This window comes from Aquarana catesbeiana, linkage group LG04 (assembly GCF_042186555.1).
Source record: "Aquarana catesbeiana isolate 2022-GZ linkage group LG04, ASM4218655v1, whole genome shotgun sequence".
Lineage (NCBI taxonomy): Eukaryota > Metazoa > Chordata > Amphibia > Anura > Ranidae > Aquarana > Aquarana catesbeiana.
The window spans coordinates 511,913,772-511,930,690 of NC_133327.1; the positions used below are offsets into that span (position 1 = coordinate 511,913,772).

General features: G+C 41.9%; 1 protein-coding gene across 5 annotated transcripts in view; it reads right to left on the reverse strand.

Moving 5' to 3' along the window:
• Nucleotides 1–16,919, reverse strand: part of BIRC6 (baculoviral IAP repeat containing 6) — a 709,573-nt gene that overhangs the window by 493,684 nt on the left and 198,970 nt on the right. For all 5 annotated transcript variants that reach the window (XM_073627731.1, XM_073627734.1, XM_073627732.1 and 2 more), the window contains exons 18-19: nucleotides 15,863–16,024; nucleotides 13,139–13,270 (exon numbers count right to left, since the gene is read on the reverse strand). In XM_073627731.1, the coding sequence (XP_073483832.1) occupies nucleotides 13,139–13,270; nucleotides 15,863–16,024 (294 nt within the window). The remainder of the gene's footprint in view (nucleotides 1–13,138; nucleotides 13,271–15,862; nucleotides 16,025–16,919) is intronic.

Here is a 16,919-nt window from a genome sequence, read left to right on the forward strand (position 1 = left end):
GAAAGATTGAACTTGACAACTAGAAACCAGCGTCTAAAAACAGCCGTTTAGCTGCATTTACATGCCGCGTTTAGCCGTGTTTGCGCCTAGAAGCGTTTGAAAAAAAAAATTATTTTTTTTATCCAAAAATGAAAAAACCGCCTGTAAACGAAACACTGCTAAACGTGAGTTGCTGCATTTGGCATTTGAAATGCCTCTAAACACCGCTTCTGAACGCATTTTTTTAGGTTCCAAAAAAAGCCTCTAAACACAAATGCCTAGAAACGACTATAAACGAACCAGTGTACATGTACTAATAAGATAACAGAGGAGAGTTCAGGAGCAGTTGAAAAAAAATGCCCAACTGCTCCTAGATGTCAGTTTACCAGCAGCAGGGTGAGGCCATAGAGTAACAGATTTTGCAAAAAAAAAATGATACCAATTTGGGTAGCCATGTTTTTTTTTTTTTTTTTTTTTTTTTTTTTTTAAACCTTGGGGACTATCAGTGCTAGAGACAAACATTTGCATTTTATAATTAGTGGAACAAAAATTATAATTAACTTGTCACAAAACAAATATGGTGCCACCACTGCTGACCTTCATCTACTGCTCTGTTATGCTGACCCTCAATTTTAAATTCTTTCTTTTTTTGTTTACAAACGATTTTTATTGTGTAAAAGGTCAAGGTATAGAACAATTACAATGATGGTACATGTATGTATACAAATATCTATGACAGTAAATATTGTACAGAAAATTAAAGAGTATTATGGTTAGTCTGATAAAAAAATGCACCTTGTTATTATCGGGCCAGTCAAGAGTATTGTCGTGGAGGGGAGAGAGGACGACAATTACGTATATGTAATAGAAATTTTTCTAACTCTGAGAGGTGGTGTCCCAGAGATACCATTTTTTTTGATGAAGTGGCATAGAGTCATATAATGTGTGGTGAATTCTTTCAGAGAGTTTGAGGTTCGTCATGCGGTTGAGAATTTGTGACCAAGGTACCGTAGTGGAGCGCCAATTGAAGGCTATGGCCCAATGAATAGAGCTAAGGAGTGTGTGAATTAGCCTTGTGCTAGCCATTGGAATATCCTGTATAGGGGAGAATAAAAGACAGATCTGGGGTGTAAGAGAAATCTTCCTACCTGATATTTTTTCAATGATTAAGCTAGCCTTATGCCAAGTGTTTTTTATATGGGGACAATCCCAAAAGATATGTAGAAGTGTACCATGGGAGGGGCAACCTCTAAAGCAGAGTGGGGATAATGATGGATAGAATGAGTTAAGTTTAGCGGGGGTGAGATACCATCTATAGAGCAATTTGATGGATGATTCTCTGATCGAGGTGGTTTTAGTACATTTATGGAGATTTGTAAAAATAATATCCCATTGATCAAGAGTAAATGAGGTATTTAAATCTGATTCCCATTGTAGCATGGGATGTGATTTCTCAGGCATATTGGACTCATTTAAACTTTTATATATTCTGGAGATTAAACCACTATCACGAGGGGAGGAGATACAGATTTGTTCAAATTGTGTATAGGGGGGATGGAGTGTAAGTGAGTGATATTTTTGATAGAATTGTCTAATATTTCTATAGTGCTCTAGCTCAGTAGGTGGAAAATCAAATTTCATTTGTATATTGGAGAAAGTGAGTAATGAATTGTTGTGGGAGAGCGATTTTAAATGTGTTAGGTTATGTAATTTCCAATTAGACAGTTTTTTTTTTTTTTTTTAAAGTTATCTTTATTATAATTTTAAGTGAGAACAAAACAATACAGAGCCTATTGGGCATACCCAGGCTCGTTCATTACAACTACAAAACTAGATGTAAGATGAGAAAAAAAAAAATAAATAAATAAAACAGACATAAACTACCTAAACCATTGTACGCTCGACCACCTGTGTAGAAAATTCAAAGCAATTCTTCAATTCCACATATATCCTACAAAGCTCACTTTAGGTTCTTATGAAATTAAGTGTACATTATAGATACATAATTGCATTCCCCCCCTCCCCCTGACTATTGACCGAGCATCTCAGGGGTGTTATGAGATTGGAGATGCCTCTTGGGTCATTCACGGTACTTAGTAGAACGTTACTAATCGTCCATCGAATCTGCATTAGTGGACAGGGAATCCGTCCAAATATCCCATATTTTGTGGAATTTTTTGGCACATCCACGTGACAGGTAGGTAGCCTTGTATAATGGTAGAGCCGCACTCACTAACCTCTTCCAAAATTGTAATGAGGGTGCGGATGAGGCCCTCCATCTGAGTACTATCGACTTACGGGCATAATAAAGTAGTAATCCTAGCAGGGTTCTAATAGTCCGGCTTGGGGCCAGGGGTTCCACAAGTCCCAGCAGACATACCTCTACAGACAGTGGTACAGGAACAGTGGTGACAGTCAAAATAAAATTGGTTACCTCAACCCAAAAAATTTCGATCTGAGGACAGCTCCAAAATATATGTATGAAATCCGCTGAGGATGAGTTGCATCTCCAGCAGGAGGGAGGAATAGATGGATATATTTTGTGTAGACACACGGGTGTGTAATATATCCTATGTACTATTTTAAACTGCACTAACTTGTCTCTAGCTGATACTAGCTGTGAGAAGGGGCACTCCCACAGTTCCTCCCAATCTTCTGTGTCTAGTGTAGGGAAATCAATCACCCACTTTGCCTTAAGGTTTTCTAATCCCGTGTGTACGTTAGGGAGTAGCGCTTTATATATGGTGGATAAGGGCTTAGTTAGAGTTTCGTCCCTGAGCAGAGTTTCCAGATTTGAGGTGTAAAAAGCCACTTGGGCATGCTCAAACTGGGTGTTGAAGGCGTGTCTAAGCTGCAGGAATCTAAACAGGTGAGAGTTGGGTAAATCATATTGTTGTTTTAACCCTTCAAAAGTCTGCATTCGGCCATCCAAACAGATCTGATTTATATATTTGATTCCCTTGCATGCCCACATACTAGGGTCAGGAATGGACCCAAATTCTGACAATTGCGGGTTAAACCAAAGAGGGCTGTGCGGGGATATGTGTCCAGAAGGTATGGGGCGCATGGAATTGGCCACCGACCACGCTCGTATAACCGCCTTCATTGCTGTTGTAAGAGGGAAGGGAGCCCTAGGACCCCGGTAAAGTAAGTTCCGTAGCGCCTCGTATGACCCCAGATGTGCTGCTTCTAGAACCACTGCTGCATTGGACTCATCAGAGACCAGCCAGTTGTGGGCATGTGATAATAGAGCCGCCACAAAATAAGAATGGAGGTCAGGGCAAGCCAGGCCTCCCTCCCCCCAGGGTCTCTGTAGCACCGCCAGCCTAAATCTCGGCTGACCGGCTCCCCAGAGAAAAGATAATAGAATGGTATTTATCAGGCAAAAAACTTTTTTTGGAATCCAGATAGGGGCGTGTCTAAGAACATAGAGAAAAGCGGGCAGTAGTTTCATCTTGAATAAATTAATCCTCCCAACTAGAGAGAGGGGGAGATGTGCCCAAGCCTTCAGTCTTGTCCTCATCATTTGTATCAGTGGTTCAAAGTTAAGGGTATAATAATCAGAGGTAGATGTGGAAATGTGGATGCCTAGATATTTAATTTTGTCTGTCCATAATAAGGGAAGGTTGGGATCTGCTATGTCCTTTGCGGCTATATCTATCGGTAAGATTTGGGATTTTTCCCAGTTCACTTTGAGTCCCGAGCAACTATTGAAATTTGAAAGAATGGTCAGCGTCTCATGGAGGGATTGAGCAGGGTCATTCAAAAAAAGAATGAGATCATCTGCGTATAAAGCCACTTTCTCATGTATAGATCCCACCTGTATGCCCCTAACCCCCTCTGCCTGTCTCAAGGCCGAGGCAAGTGGTTCCATCACCAAGGCAAACAAAGCCGGTGACAGCGGACAACCTTGTCTCGTACCTCTTTCCACCGAAAAAGGTGCCGACAGAGCACCATTAAGTTTTATCTGCGCTGTTGGGTCCTTATACAAAATATCAATCCACCTACGGAATTCTTCTCCAAAACCCATAACCTCAAGAACCGAAGACATATAAGGCCATGCCACCGAATCAAATGCCTTTTCAATATCTAGCGCCACCAATACCCTCGTGGAGGACTCAGTGGGAGGCAGCTGAAGATGTGCAAACACTCTACGTAAATTTATATCTGTTGCTTTCCCTGGCATGAAACCAGTCTGGTCTATATTAATTAGGGATGGTAGAATCGTCCGCAGTCTGGTCGCTAGTATTTTTGTCAAGATCTTGAGGTCATAGTTTAGCAAGGAGATCGGCCTATAGGAAGGACAGAGGGATATGTCTTTGCCGGGCTTAGGAATGAGGACTATGTGTGCCTGGTACATAGAAGGGGGCAAGGACATCTGCCTTTTACTTTCAGAGAAGACCTTCAACAGTTTTGGTGCAACTAAAGAGGCATACATTCTGTACCATTCACCCGGCAGGCCATCTGGTCCCGGTGTTTTTCCACTGGGGAACGAACAAATCGCTGCCTCTATCTCTTCAGTGGTAAAATCCTTATCTAAAAATTCAAGATCCTCCTGTGAAAGAGTGGGTAGGTGCAGGGAATGTAAAAACTCCCTACGCCGGTCCTCAGGCCAGCCAGGGACTGCTTCATATAATTTTTCATAAAAGGATCTGAATTCATCCAAAATTTGCTCAGGAGTAGAAAGCACCTGACCATCCGAACCACGTATTTCTGACACCACTGTCTGCATTTTAGAGTCCGCAACTAAATTTGCTAGAAGTTTGCTGTTCTTGTCTCCGGACTCAAAGATCTTCCCCGCCAGAGATTTTAAATCCAGATGCGTGGCCGATGCAAGATGTAGAGAACGCTCTTCTTGCCTCAGCTAGCTGGCTGAAGTGATCCCGAGTCGGGGCACCAGAAAAAGCCTCCGCTGCCTTAGCCTCTCCCTCCTCAAGGGCCTGGACCTGACAGGACATCTCAGAACGAACCGTCTTGATAGCTGAAATATATTCACCCCTGGTGTTGGCCTTAAAGGCGTCCCAGACTACCTGTGCTGAGGTTGAGTTCTCATTGATCTCCCAATATTGTTGTAGTTTAGGAGAGACTTCCTCCTCCACCCTCGTGTCCTGTAACCATTTTGGTGCTAAACGCCAACAGTCTCGACTCCTGGTGTCAGACAACCCCAAGGTGACCTCTAAGGGCGCATGATCAGAGAGGCCCGCAGGCAAGTACGAGACCCCCCTCACCGCCGCCAGGGCACAGGTGTTGCCAAAGACCAGGTCGATCCTGGAGCCTGATTTATGAGTAGTGGAGTGAAAGGAGTAAACCCTAGTGGTTTGGTGCTTCCATCTCCAGATCTCAGTGTAATTAAGTGCTTGTGCCCATTGAAGTAGGTCCGGTGAAAACACCCTATTTGGATTGGACGAGTCCAAAGATGGGTCCAGAATAGAATTAAAGTCTCCAGCTATGTAAAGTCTGGAGAACTGTAATGTAGCTAAATGTTCATATATTTTATAGAGGACCTGTTGGTTGAAAGGAGGGGGAATGTATACATTTACTAAAGCATAGACCACTGCTCTGATCTCCAGTAAGAGGATTATGAATCGGCCTTCCTGATCAGTTTGAAGATGTAGGACCTTATATGCAAGGGATTTGTTTAGTGAGATGGCCACTCCTCCGGCGTAACTGGAGTACGTTGCATGAAATGCTTGCCGTACCCAGGGTCTACGTAGTGCTAGGATCTTATTCCCCAGGAGATGGGTCTCCTGCAGGAACAAGATATGGGGTTTGTGATTATTCAGGTATTTGAACATTAATGCCCTTTTAACCTTATTATTAAGACCTCGTACATTCCATGTTATCAGTTTTAACTCCATAAAGGCAATAACAATTTATAATGCAGCATAATGATACCTACGTGTGAGGGATCAGCCCCCTTGGGCCCAAGGGAGAATGCAAAGAGGGGAACAAATTTTACACTGGGCATGGTGAGCATTGACAGAACACATGTATATGTATATACATCAGTCAGTGGATATAGAGCGTACAAAAAAAAAAATAAACAGAAACAGTAACCTGTAAACTCCCTACTGACCATGAAGTACCCCTAACAGAGAAAAAAAAAGAAAAACAGAACTATGGCCAGTTTAATACCCTAAAACCTGAACTCAAAACTCCTAGAACTTCAGACTTCTGTGAAAAGTTCCAAAGTGCGGCGATTCAGTGCCGCTGATGCCTCTTCAATTGGCGTAAAGAAAAACTGGGGGGGGGGGGGGGGCAATTAGACAGTTGATCTTGAGTCCTATATGGGAGGGGAAAACGAGGGTCACCTAGAAAGGAAGCCAAGGGGGGAACGTCAGAGGATAACTTAAATTTAGAAACTTGTCTATTCCATAGTTGAAGGGTGTGAGTGATGATGAGGTTTAAGGGTCTTATTTTTTGTGGTGGTATAGTCTTGGACCAGAGAAGTCCTTGTAGATTGTAGGGAAGGATAGATTCTTCTTCGAACCGGAGCCAAGGGATTTGGAGTGAAGGGGCATACCATTGGGCCAATTGGGTAAATCTGGCCGATAAATAAAGCCAAAGGTTAGGAATGCTGAGTCCTCCTTTTATTTGGGGTCTAAACATAAGGGAATAGCTAAATCTGGGTTTCTTGTTTAGCCATATGAATTTATTGATCTCTCTCTGTAGAGAATCTAATGTTTTTTTATGTAGAATAAGAGGAAGGGCTCTAAAAAAAATAAAAGTTTGGGTAATATCATTTTTACCGCCACTATTCTGCCCGAGAATGAAATCTGGTATGATGACCAAAGTTTAAGTAGATTTTTAATACTGTTAAATAAGGGTGGGTAGTTTGCTTGGTAAAAAGTTTTATATGAAGGTGTAATTTGGATATCTAAATGAATCTACTTTCCAATTGAATGAGAATTTGTCTTTAAGTATAGCTATTAAGGCTGGGGGAATATTGATTGGTAAAGCTGAACATTTAGATAGATTTACACCCAGACCTGTCAGGTCGTGGAAAATGGCAAGGGTTTTAGTTAGGTTGGGTAGTGGGATTAGAGGGTCGGTTATAAACAAAAGCACGTCATCTGCGTAGAGACTTAGCTTGTATTCTTTGGAACCCTTGAAATATCCTTTTATATCTGTGTTGTTTCTTATAGCGCAGGCAAGAGGTTCTATCGCAAGGGCGAAAAGTAGAGGGGATAGGGGGCAACCCTGTCTGGTACCTTTGGTCAGGGGGAAAAAGTCAGAGTTATTGCCTGGGTGTTTGATACGTGTTTGTGGGTTGTGATAGAGAGCCTTAAAGCCATGTAAAAATTCATTGTTGATGCCATATTTGGGGAGTAGAGTGTCAAGATATGACCAGGAAACGCTGTCAAAAGCTTTGTGTATATCAAGGCTGAGTAATAATGTGGATTTGGAATGTTTGAATCTTGAATGATATTTGTGGTCAGTCGTATATTGTCTGTTATTTGTCTGTTAGGAATGAAACCTGTTTGGTCAGGATCGACTAGTGGAGAGATAACAGCTGATAATCTGTCTGCCAAAATACGGCCAAATATTTTTAAGTCATTGTCAATAACAGATATTGGACGGTAGTTTTGAGGGGTGGAATGGTCTTTATTTGGTTTGGGAAGAAGGGACATGTTAGCTAAAAGCATTTCAGATGGGAAATGGCCGCCTTGTAAGATATTATTATAAAGTTTGGTAAGGTGTGGGGTAATGGTAGGGGCAAATTTTTTATAGTAGGAAGTGGAGTAGCCGTCTGGGCCAGGGGCTGTTGATGTCTTTAAAGTGCCAATGATTTTGATAACTTCTGTGTCTGTACAAGGGGCATTGAGAGATTCAATTTGATCCCTGGAAAGAGTGGGTAATGTAATGTTGTTGAGCCAGTCCAGGGAGGACTGTTTGGGGGATGATTGTGATGTAGAAAGAAGATTTTTATAGAAGTCTAAGAATAGTTTCATGACTTCTTTGGGATGGGATACCATATTTCCAGATGGGTTCCCCAATTTGTATGTATGGGGTGGTTTCGTAGATTGATTAAGTTTTCTAGCGAACATGGTGGAGTATGAATTACTATTGAGTAAGAATCTGGCTTTAGACCATCTGAGGGCCTTTTCGGTGTCTGATGCTAATAATGTGTCTAAAGTAGTGCGTTTCTCTTGAATCTGTTTAAAAAGGTCACTGGATGGGTTTTGGTTGTTTCTATGATATAAATGGTCTAGATCATTTGTTAGGGATCTAATATCAGCCAGTTTGGATTTGTTTTTAATTGAGGCAATATTTATCAGATGGCCTCTCATTACCGCTTTATGCGCCATCCAGATATTTGTAGGAGACATGTCTGGAGTTACATTATGTGCAAAATATTGCTCAAGGTGAGATAGAATTTGTTGGTTGGTTGTTGGATCCGTGAGCAAGGAGTCGTTTATTCGCCATGTGTGTGTTGTGTTGGCTAGACCAATGCTTGAAGTGTTAAAGGAGATTATATGGTGATCAGACCAAGGACATGCATGGATATCTGCCTTAGAGGAATTGGCAAGTAGGATTGGGGTGCAGAAGATATAGTCAAGACGTGCAAAGCTGTCATGCGGGTGGGAATAGAATGTGTAGGATTTGATACCTATATTGTGAGCTCTCCAAGTATCTACTAATTGGTGATTATATAGTGATCTGTTCAAAGATTTAGGGAAAGCTTTAGAGGATGGGACAACTTTGCTTCTGTCAAGAGCCGAATGAGCAGCTAAATTGAAGTCACCACCCACTATTAGATGTGTGGAATGATAGTTGTCTAGTGTATCAAAAAATTTGTTGAAGAAGTTTGAGTGGGCATCATTTGGAGCATATACTGAGGCAATGGTGACCGAACGTCCTTTAATTGAGCCTTTCAAAATCAAATAACGACTGTCTGGGTCTCTAAAGACATTTTGAACTTCAAAAACCACAGAGTTCCTAATAAATATGGCAGCACCCCTGCATTTTGTGTTGAAAGTAGTGCAATAAAATTGACTGAAACTTTTGTCAAAAAATTTAGGGTGTTTGTCTGTAGCGAAATGAGTTTCTTGCATTAATATTATATCCGCTCCCAACCTTTTATAGTGGCGAAAAGCTTTCTTTCTCTTGTGAGGTGAATTAATGCCCTGGGCATTATGAGAAATCACCCTAAGACCCATTGTATTTGTGTTTGAAAGCGATGATAGTCATGAAGTAATGGCAATGGATCACAAGGCCCAGGGCAGAGCATATGGCAAGGTCGGTGTGGTAATACTATGGATAACAGTGATAACATTAGTAAAGAAAAATTATCTGAGATAGAGAAATATCTAGAGATCACTGTGTTGCCATATATATTTTCAAAAATACAACATATCAAAATATATATCAAAATTTTGCATAAATATTTTCTTATTGTCCTCTCTATATTAAATAATATATTATTTTTATATATGTGAACGTTGGAGATTTGGGTACCTGAACAGTAGAACCCTATAGATGATAAACTGCTAGATAATAACAGTGCTACCGTGCACAACAATGCACCATCAGAATGCCTTCAGTAAAATAAAGAGAATTTGTTCAACCTTTTCAGAATTTTGTAAAAATAGAATATTTTAGTATAATTATGCGAAATATTATTTATAGCTTGGGGGTCAGGATGAGAAGCACTACCTGACCGACAATAATATTGTTGTGGACAATACTGTCCATTACTCACAAATAGAGCATCCACCATTAAAACAATGGATAGCAGGATCAATCGTGGAATAGTGTCCACCTTTTGAACCATGCTTTTGGAGTCCTTTGTGAGTAGGGGGACAAACTAGCAGAGGCGGAGCAGAACAGCCTCAGCGAGGATTCTATAGACAAAAATAATAGAGCATGTTGTGACATATGTTGAAAAAATTAGTAAAAAAAAAAAAAAAAAAAAAAAAGAAAACCCCCAAAACCATCAAAAAAGATATAATGTGACATATGTTGGGAAAAAAAAAAAAAGGGGGGGGGGGGGGAAGAGAGATTAAATGTATATGATCGCATAAGTTCGTAAAGTAGGAACTGTGATATACCTTCCCAATAACTTTTAAAGATATAGAACTGTTTTTACCAAACACAGTAAATCAATCTTCAAAACTTGTAAATTTTTAGAACTATAAAAATTGTTTTTTGAACCCTGTGAAGAAAGAAGAAAAACAAAATAAAGAAAAAAAATTCCAGAAGAAGGGTGAACTCTTAGCTGCGGGTATGTTTCATCTTCGTCTTCAAGCATCTAGATTTCTGAGTGTTGGACGCCATCTTCCTTGTCCACGACGCGTGGCTGGGGTGGCCCAGATAGGTGAAGTATGAGGAGTGGTAGGGGGTCTTGCAACAGCACTTGGGTCAAGACCCAACTTTACCAGGAGATCTTTACCTTCTGAGATGTTGAAAACTGTATAAGTGGTGCCATTGTGTGGTACTGTTAATTTAAATGGAAAACCCCATCGGTAGCTGATGTGAGCTGATTGTAATACCGAAGTAACCTCTTTCATTTTGCATCTCCTTTCCAAAGTAGCTTGAGAAATATCTGGAAATATTTGAATTTTTGTTCCATCCAATTCAATGTTATGCATATTCCTAGATGCTCTTAGTATGCTTTCTTTTGTGATAAAGTCCTTCATGCATAGAATAATGTCACGAGAAGGTTTGTCTGGGGGTGGTTTAGGACGTAAGGCCCTATGAATTCTGTCACACACAAATGAGGATGGAGGTAAATCCGGAAGGAGATTGTGGAACAGCTTGGATACTGCTGGCATCAGTTCGGTGACAGACTCTGGAATGCCACGAATCCTCAGGTTGTTCCTACGGTTTCGATTGTCCAAATCTTCCACTTGAGATTGTAAGTATGAGTGGTTTTCAGCTAATAGTTCAAAGTCCCTTCTAAGATCGTTGTGTGCAAGTGACAGCTCATCATGTTTGGTTTCAAGGACATCTGTGCGTCCTCCCATGGTTGCTATTTCTTGTGAGAGTGTGTTTGTTGTTTTTTGGAGTTCACATTGTATTTTGTCTACAAGTTTTTTGTAGACCTTGGTTAAGCTAGAGTCCAAATCTGCTTTTGTGATCTGAGAGGGGAGGTCACTGCTTTGTGTTGAAAAAGAGTTATGCGGAGAGCCACTGACAGTTGTAGGGGACTGTACAGAAGATGAATTAGCGCCTTTGTGCGCCATTTTGTTCTGCTCCTTGTTGCGCAGTGGGTATGTGATTAAAGAGTGCTTTTGCGCACGGCGATTAAACGCCTTCTTGCCCGACGGCATGCACTAATATGAACTGTATGGATGTTTATAAAAAATGGAATTATTTAAGGTAATTGATCCTTACAGTGTGTGTTAAATCCACGCTGAATCGATAAATTTCTTATTTACGGATGGTGAACTGCATCGCGTCTCGCACGCGCCCCCACTTAGTTATGCTTATGGCTTTAGTTCATCTTAACACCCTACTAGGGCAATAGCTTGTTTCAAATCTGTTGTGGGGCTACATGTTGCCTGATGAAGTGTGCACGTGGCCTTGTGGGGGTAAAGATCAGATACCCAGGACTCTTAAGCAAGGACCCTGGAATATTGTTTCAACTGCTTGTCAGTTCCAGCGTCACTGTAGAGAGCAAGTCTGGCCTATCTATCCCCAGAGTGCAGTCCCCCGCAGGTTGTCTCCTGCGGCCCCCAGGACTCCCAAACACTCAACTTATGGACTGCGGAGCTGCCACGGGTGTGCTTGGAATGTGCTGCCGCCTGTCACACTATGCACGGCAGCTGAGCGTGGAGAACTGGCAGGTCCCGTAGGCCTCAAGATGGCAGATGAGGCTGGCAGAGTAAGTGAAAGGCCGGGATCCTCCAGACAGGCAGGGGTCCGCCCGGGGGATGACCAGGGACACGGATGGAGGGTCTGTTGGGGGATTTAGTGAGCGCTAGAGCAGGATGGCTGTGGATTCTGTCCAGGATAGATGAGCTCAAGCACAGCACGTGCATCTGAATAAAGAAAGGCCACTATTGTATTGCTGTGCACACCTGCTAGCTATAAAGGAAACTACTTTAGTGGTTGTGGGGGGAGGATGTCAGAATGTGCAGCTCACCAGGATCTGTAGAAAGGGAGCTGGGTGTAGCAAGATGGCCGCCTTCATCCGGGAGTAGGCCGAAGCCGCGGACTTTCCTAAGTGCGGCCGCCGCCTGGGTGAGCCCCGCTCCGCCCGGGCCCCAGCTTGCCTCCCAAAGGCCTGAGTTAAATCACAGCTGATGTTATGATGGGCAGTCACTTCTAGGGGTATCAGCTTAAGCAAGGGATGGTTTGATGACCAGCTACTCACTGTGCCTCAGATGTGTGGACGCTGCCTGAACAGCAGGCCGCAAGATGATGCTGGGCCACAGGACACCGGATCCTTCAGTCGGAACTTCTTTGAAGCTTTATCCCGCTGCGGGTCCGTGTGAGTGATAATCGATGGGCCGGGATGGAGTGCCGCACATCCAGCAGAGATCGGCAGTCAAGTGCGGAGAATACAGGAGGCCTAGCAGGCCTCAAGATGGCGGCGGCCTCGGCCGGAGTTCAAGTGCTGGAATAGCCGGCCAGAGTTCCACAATATCCGCTGGGACTGTTATAGGGGATGCCCAGGGACGGATGGAAGAGGTTTGGGGTAGCACCGCCGTGAAAAGAGCAGTGTATGGCGACGGATTGTCGCTGGATGAGCGGAGCTCAGTATCAGCACATCTTCCCTGCTTCAGGTCCGGACACGCCCCCGATTTAGGAGACTTTTAAAGCAGTTTTTGTTACATTTCTTCAGTTGCATCCTGGCCTAGGCCACACTGATCTCATACATCCCAGGAGTCTTTTTTCTTTCTCAATTTTAAATTCTTTCTAAACATCTAACATTGGACAGGTCGGCAGATGAGGGGAAATTAGCCCTCAACTGCCTACATGTCCCAGTTGAGAGGCAAAGTATTATCCCAAGAGTGCCATCATGACAACCTGGCAAATCAAATTTTCAGAAGTAGAGATCCGCAATCACAGCCTCTATATATTCCATGACAGGTGCAAAGGAGTGAAGTCTTGATTTGAAATATGGGCAGCATGACACAGATATAGAATAAGGATTGCAGCCATGTTACCCTTTCAAAACAGCTAAATATATTCAAAACAAAAATGTACTCACCTAATACAGAGAGCCAAGAACCGTGCACATTTGTGAGCAATACTTCTTCCAGCCTCAAAAAAACATGTGCGGACAATATCAGACAGGCATTTCCGTGTTTTAGACAGCAGGCTCTCTTTTCCTTCCCTTAAACTTAAAAAGAAATAAAAGTTATAACTGGATATAGAGTGGAGACGGAAAGTATTCAGACCCCCTTAAATTTTTCACTCTGTTGTATTGTAGCCATTTGCTTAAATCATTTAAGTTCATTTTTTTTCCTCATTAATGTACACACAGAACCCCATATTGACAGAAAAACACAGAATTGTTGACATTTTTGCAGATTTATTAAAATAGAAAAACTGAAATATCACATGGTTTTAAGTATTCAGACCCTTTGCTGTGACACTCATATATTTAACTCAGGTGCTGTCCATTTCTTCTGATCATCCTTGAGATGGTTCTACACCTTTATTTGGGCCCAGCTGTGTTTGATTATACTGATTGGATTTGATTAGGAAAGCCACACACCTGTCTATATAAGACCTTACAGCTCACAGTGCATGTCAGAGCAAATGAGAATCATGAGGTCAAAAGGAACTGCCTGAAGAGCTCAGAGACAGAATTGTGGCAAGGCACAGATCTGTCCAAGGTTACAAAAAAAATTCTGCTGCATTTAAAGTTCTTAAGAGCACAGTGGCCTCCATAATCCTTAAATGGAAGACGTTTGGGACGACCAGAACCCTTCCTAGAGCTGGCCGCCCGGCCAAACTGAGCTATCGGGGGATTAGAGTCTTGGTGAGAGAGGTTTAAGAAGAACCCAAAGATCACTGTGGCTGAGCGCCAGAGATGCAGTCAGGAGAAAGTTGTAGAAAGTCAACCATCATTGCAACCCTCCACCAATCGGGGCTTTATGGCAGAGTGGCCCGACGGAAGCCTCTCCTCAGTGCAAGACACATGAAAGCCCGCATGAAGTTTGCTAAAAAAAAAAAAAAAAACAAAAAAAAACACCTGAAGGACTCCAACATTGTGAAAAATAAGATTCTCTGGTCTGATGAGACCAAGATAGAACTTTTTGGCCTTAATTCTAAGCGGTATGTGTGGAGAAAACCAGGCACTGCTCATCACCTGTCCAATACGTCACAACAGTGAAGCGTGGTGGTGGCAGCATCATGCTGTGGGGGCGTTTTTCAGCTGCAGGGACAGGAGGACTGGTTGCAATTGAGGGAAAGATTAATGGGGCCAAGTACAGGGATATCCTGGACGAAAACCTTCTCCAGAGTGCTCAGGAACTCAGACTGGGCCGAAGGTTTACCTTCCAACAAGACAATGACCCTAGAGCACACAGCTAAACTAATGAAGGAGTGGCTTCACAACAACTCCGTGACTGTTCTTGAATGGCCCAGCCAGGGCCCTGACTTAAACCCAATTGAGCATCTCTGGAGAGACCTAAAAATGGCTGTCCACCAACGTTTACCATCCAGCCTGACAGAACTGGAGAGGATCTGCAAGGAGGAATGGCAGAGGATCCCTAAATCCAGGTGTGAAAAACTTGTTGCATCTTTCCCAAAAAGACTCATGGCTGTATTAGATCAAAAGGGTGCTTCTACTAAATACTGAGCAAAGGGTCTGAATGCTTAAGACCATGTGATATTTCAGTTTTTCTTTTTTAATAAATCTGCAAAAATGTCAACAATTCTGTGTTTTTCTGTAAATATGGGTGCTGTGTGTACATTGAGGGAAAAAAAATGAACTTAAATGATTTTAGCAAATGGCTGCAATATAACAAAGAGTGACAAATTTAAGGGGGTCTGAATACTTTCCGTCCCCACTGTATTTAAATTGTGCATTCTAAAAGGTTATGACATTTATTAAAAAATCACGCTCAAATCAAGGCTTTAAAACAGAATACGCAGTCCTCTTCAGCATATGGAGAGCATACATTGGAAATGTTAAGACTAAGATTTATAGATGGGAAGGCAGAAGTTTGTTAACTAGGCTCATCTGGATCCAGCAACTTTGCAGCAGTGTCAAGTCACAATAGGACAGCTTAACCTGGCTGCTTGGGTGTGCTGTATTGATGCAAGCTGTTGTACACTACAGGAGAGGAAGACCCCTTAATATTTGTGCATTTTAATGACATTTTTTGCATTATATGACTTATATGCATTAAACACCACAAAAAACACGAGGTGCAATTATAGTCTATTACACTAGAACTTCAAGCAGTAAGGTAGGGGAGTACATGTTAAGTGTGAACAGGGGTAAATTTATACTCGTAAAATATCTTTAGGCTGCCAACAATATTTTGTCAACATATATATTTTACTTTAGAATGTGCTTGTCGCTGCAGAGTTGCTAGACAAATACTAAATTCCTCAAAGCACAAATTGCATAGGTTAAGGCATTCTTATGTACCCCACTTAGCAATGACCAGGCTTGCTGATAGACTACACAAGCACTGATACAGAACTTTAAGATCAGTACAGGGGGGAATGTGGCAATATACTGTAAAGTCTCAAAAACAAAAAGGTATGTTGACAGCTTTAAACATGAACCAAGTAACCAATAACCTTCTAATAAATGTAATTTTTCTAACTAGAAAATTAAAACAGCCTGGTCCTGACAGCTACTTACACAAGACATTGTGTATTTTTTTTCTAGATTAGCCGAGTGGATATTTTTATGAAACATCGCTGGACTTGCTGTCTATTCAAGTCTTGTACCCATGATTTATAACCATACCTGCCTGGACCGTTCGAATGTACACCAGCTAACCAGCAGAGGATGTCCAAAACCAAGCTCTGTGCATGTTCAGTAGCCAGTCCATCGTCTGTATTTTTACAAAGCGTGTTCAAGAGCTTCTCATGAAAATCTGAGAACTGCAGCATGGCACATCGTTGCACTCTATATATAAATATATATATAAAAAAAAAAAATAAACAAAAAAAACCAAACACACGTTTATGATCCAGTCAAAAACAAAGAGCAAGAAGAATCATGAGCGAGGCTCACACGCGTTATACAGTTATTTTAAATAAACGTATTATAAGCACAAGGAATATCACTGTATGATGAAAGTACTGTGTGATGCAGTAACTAGGTAAAACCTAGGAAATCAATAACCTGTGAGGGGAGGAGGAACAATTTGGCTGATTGAATGTCATTACCAGAATATCCTGATATTTATTTTCATTTTTCAGTAGATGGTAAATCATACTGCTGACAATAGATTTCCTACTCCATAAACAGTGCTAATAGACACTTGAGGCTCTATTCACACTAGTGCAATGACAAAGTTTCACGATTTGCAGTGCGACTTTACACTCAATGGATACAAGTTGCATCAAAAGTTGCACCAAAGTAGTGCAGGCATCTTTTCAAAATTGCTGCGATTTTAAGTCACACCAATCTGAAAGAGTGCCATTGAAAAGAATGGATGCGACTTGTTATGTCCAAAGTCACATGAAAAGTCGCAAAAGTGTGAATGGAGTTTCATGCAATTTAATACATAACGTACAGTATATACTAGAGTATAAGCCGACCAGAATATAAGCCGAGGCACCTAATTTTACCACAAAAAGCAGCCTCACTGTGCCCATTTGCAGCCAAAGGTCCCCTGAACTTCAAACTCAGTAGTTAAGGGTTCCTAGATGCCCTCCCGAAATGACATTGCTGCAGGTGACACAGTTTGACCAAATTTAGGGCCCTGTATCTTGGGGCCACTTGGTGCTAGGACCCCAGCTTTGGATATTTTGTAGTGTTAGTTCCACTGGGTTTGCACACCAAATTTGGGGTTCCT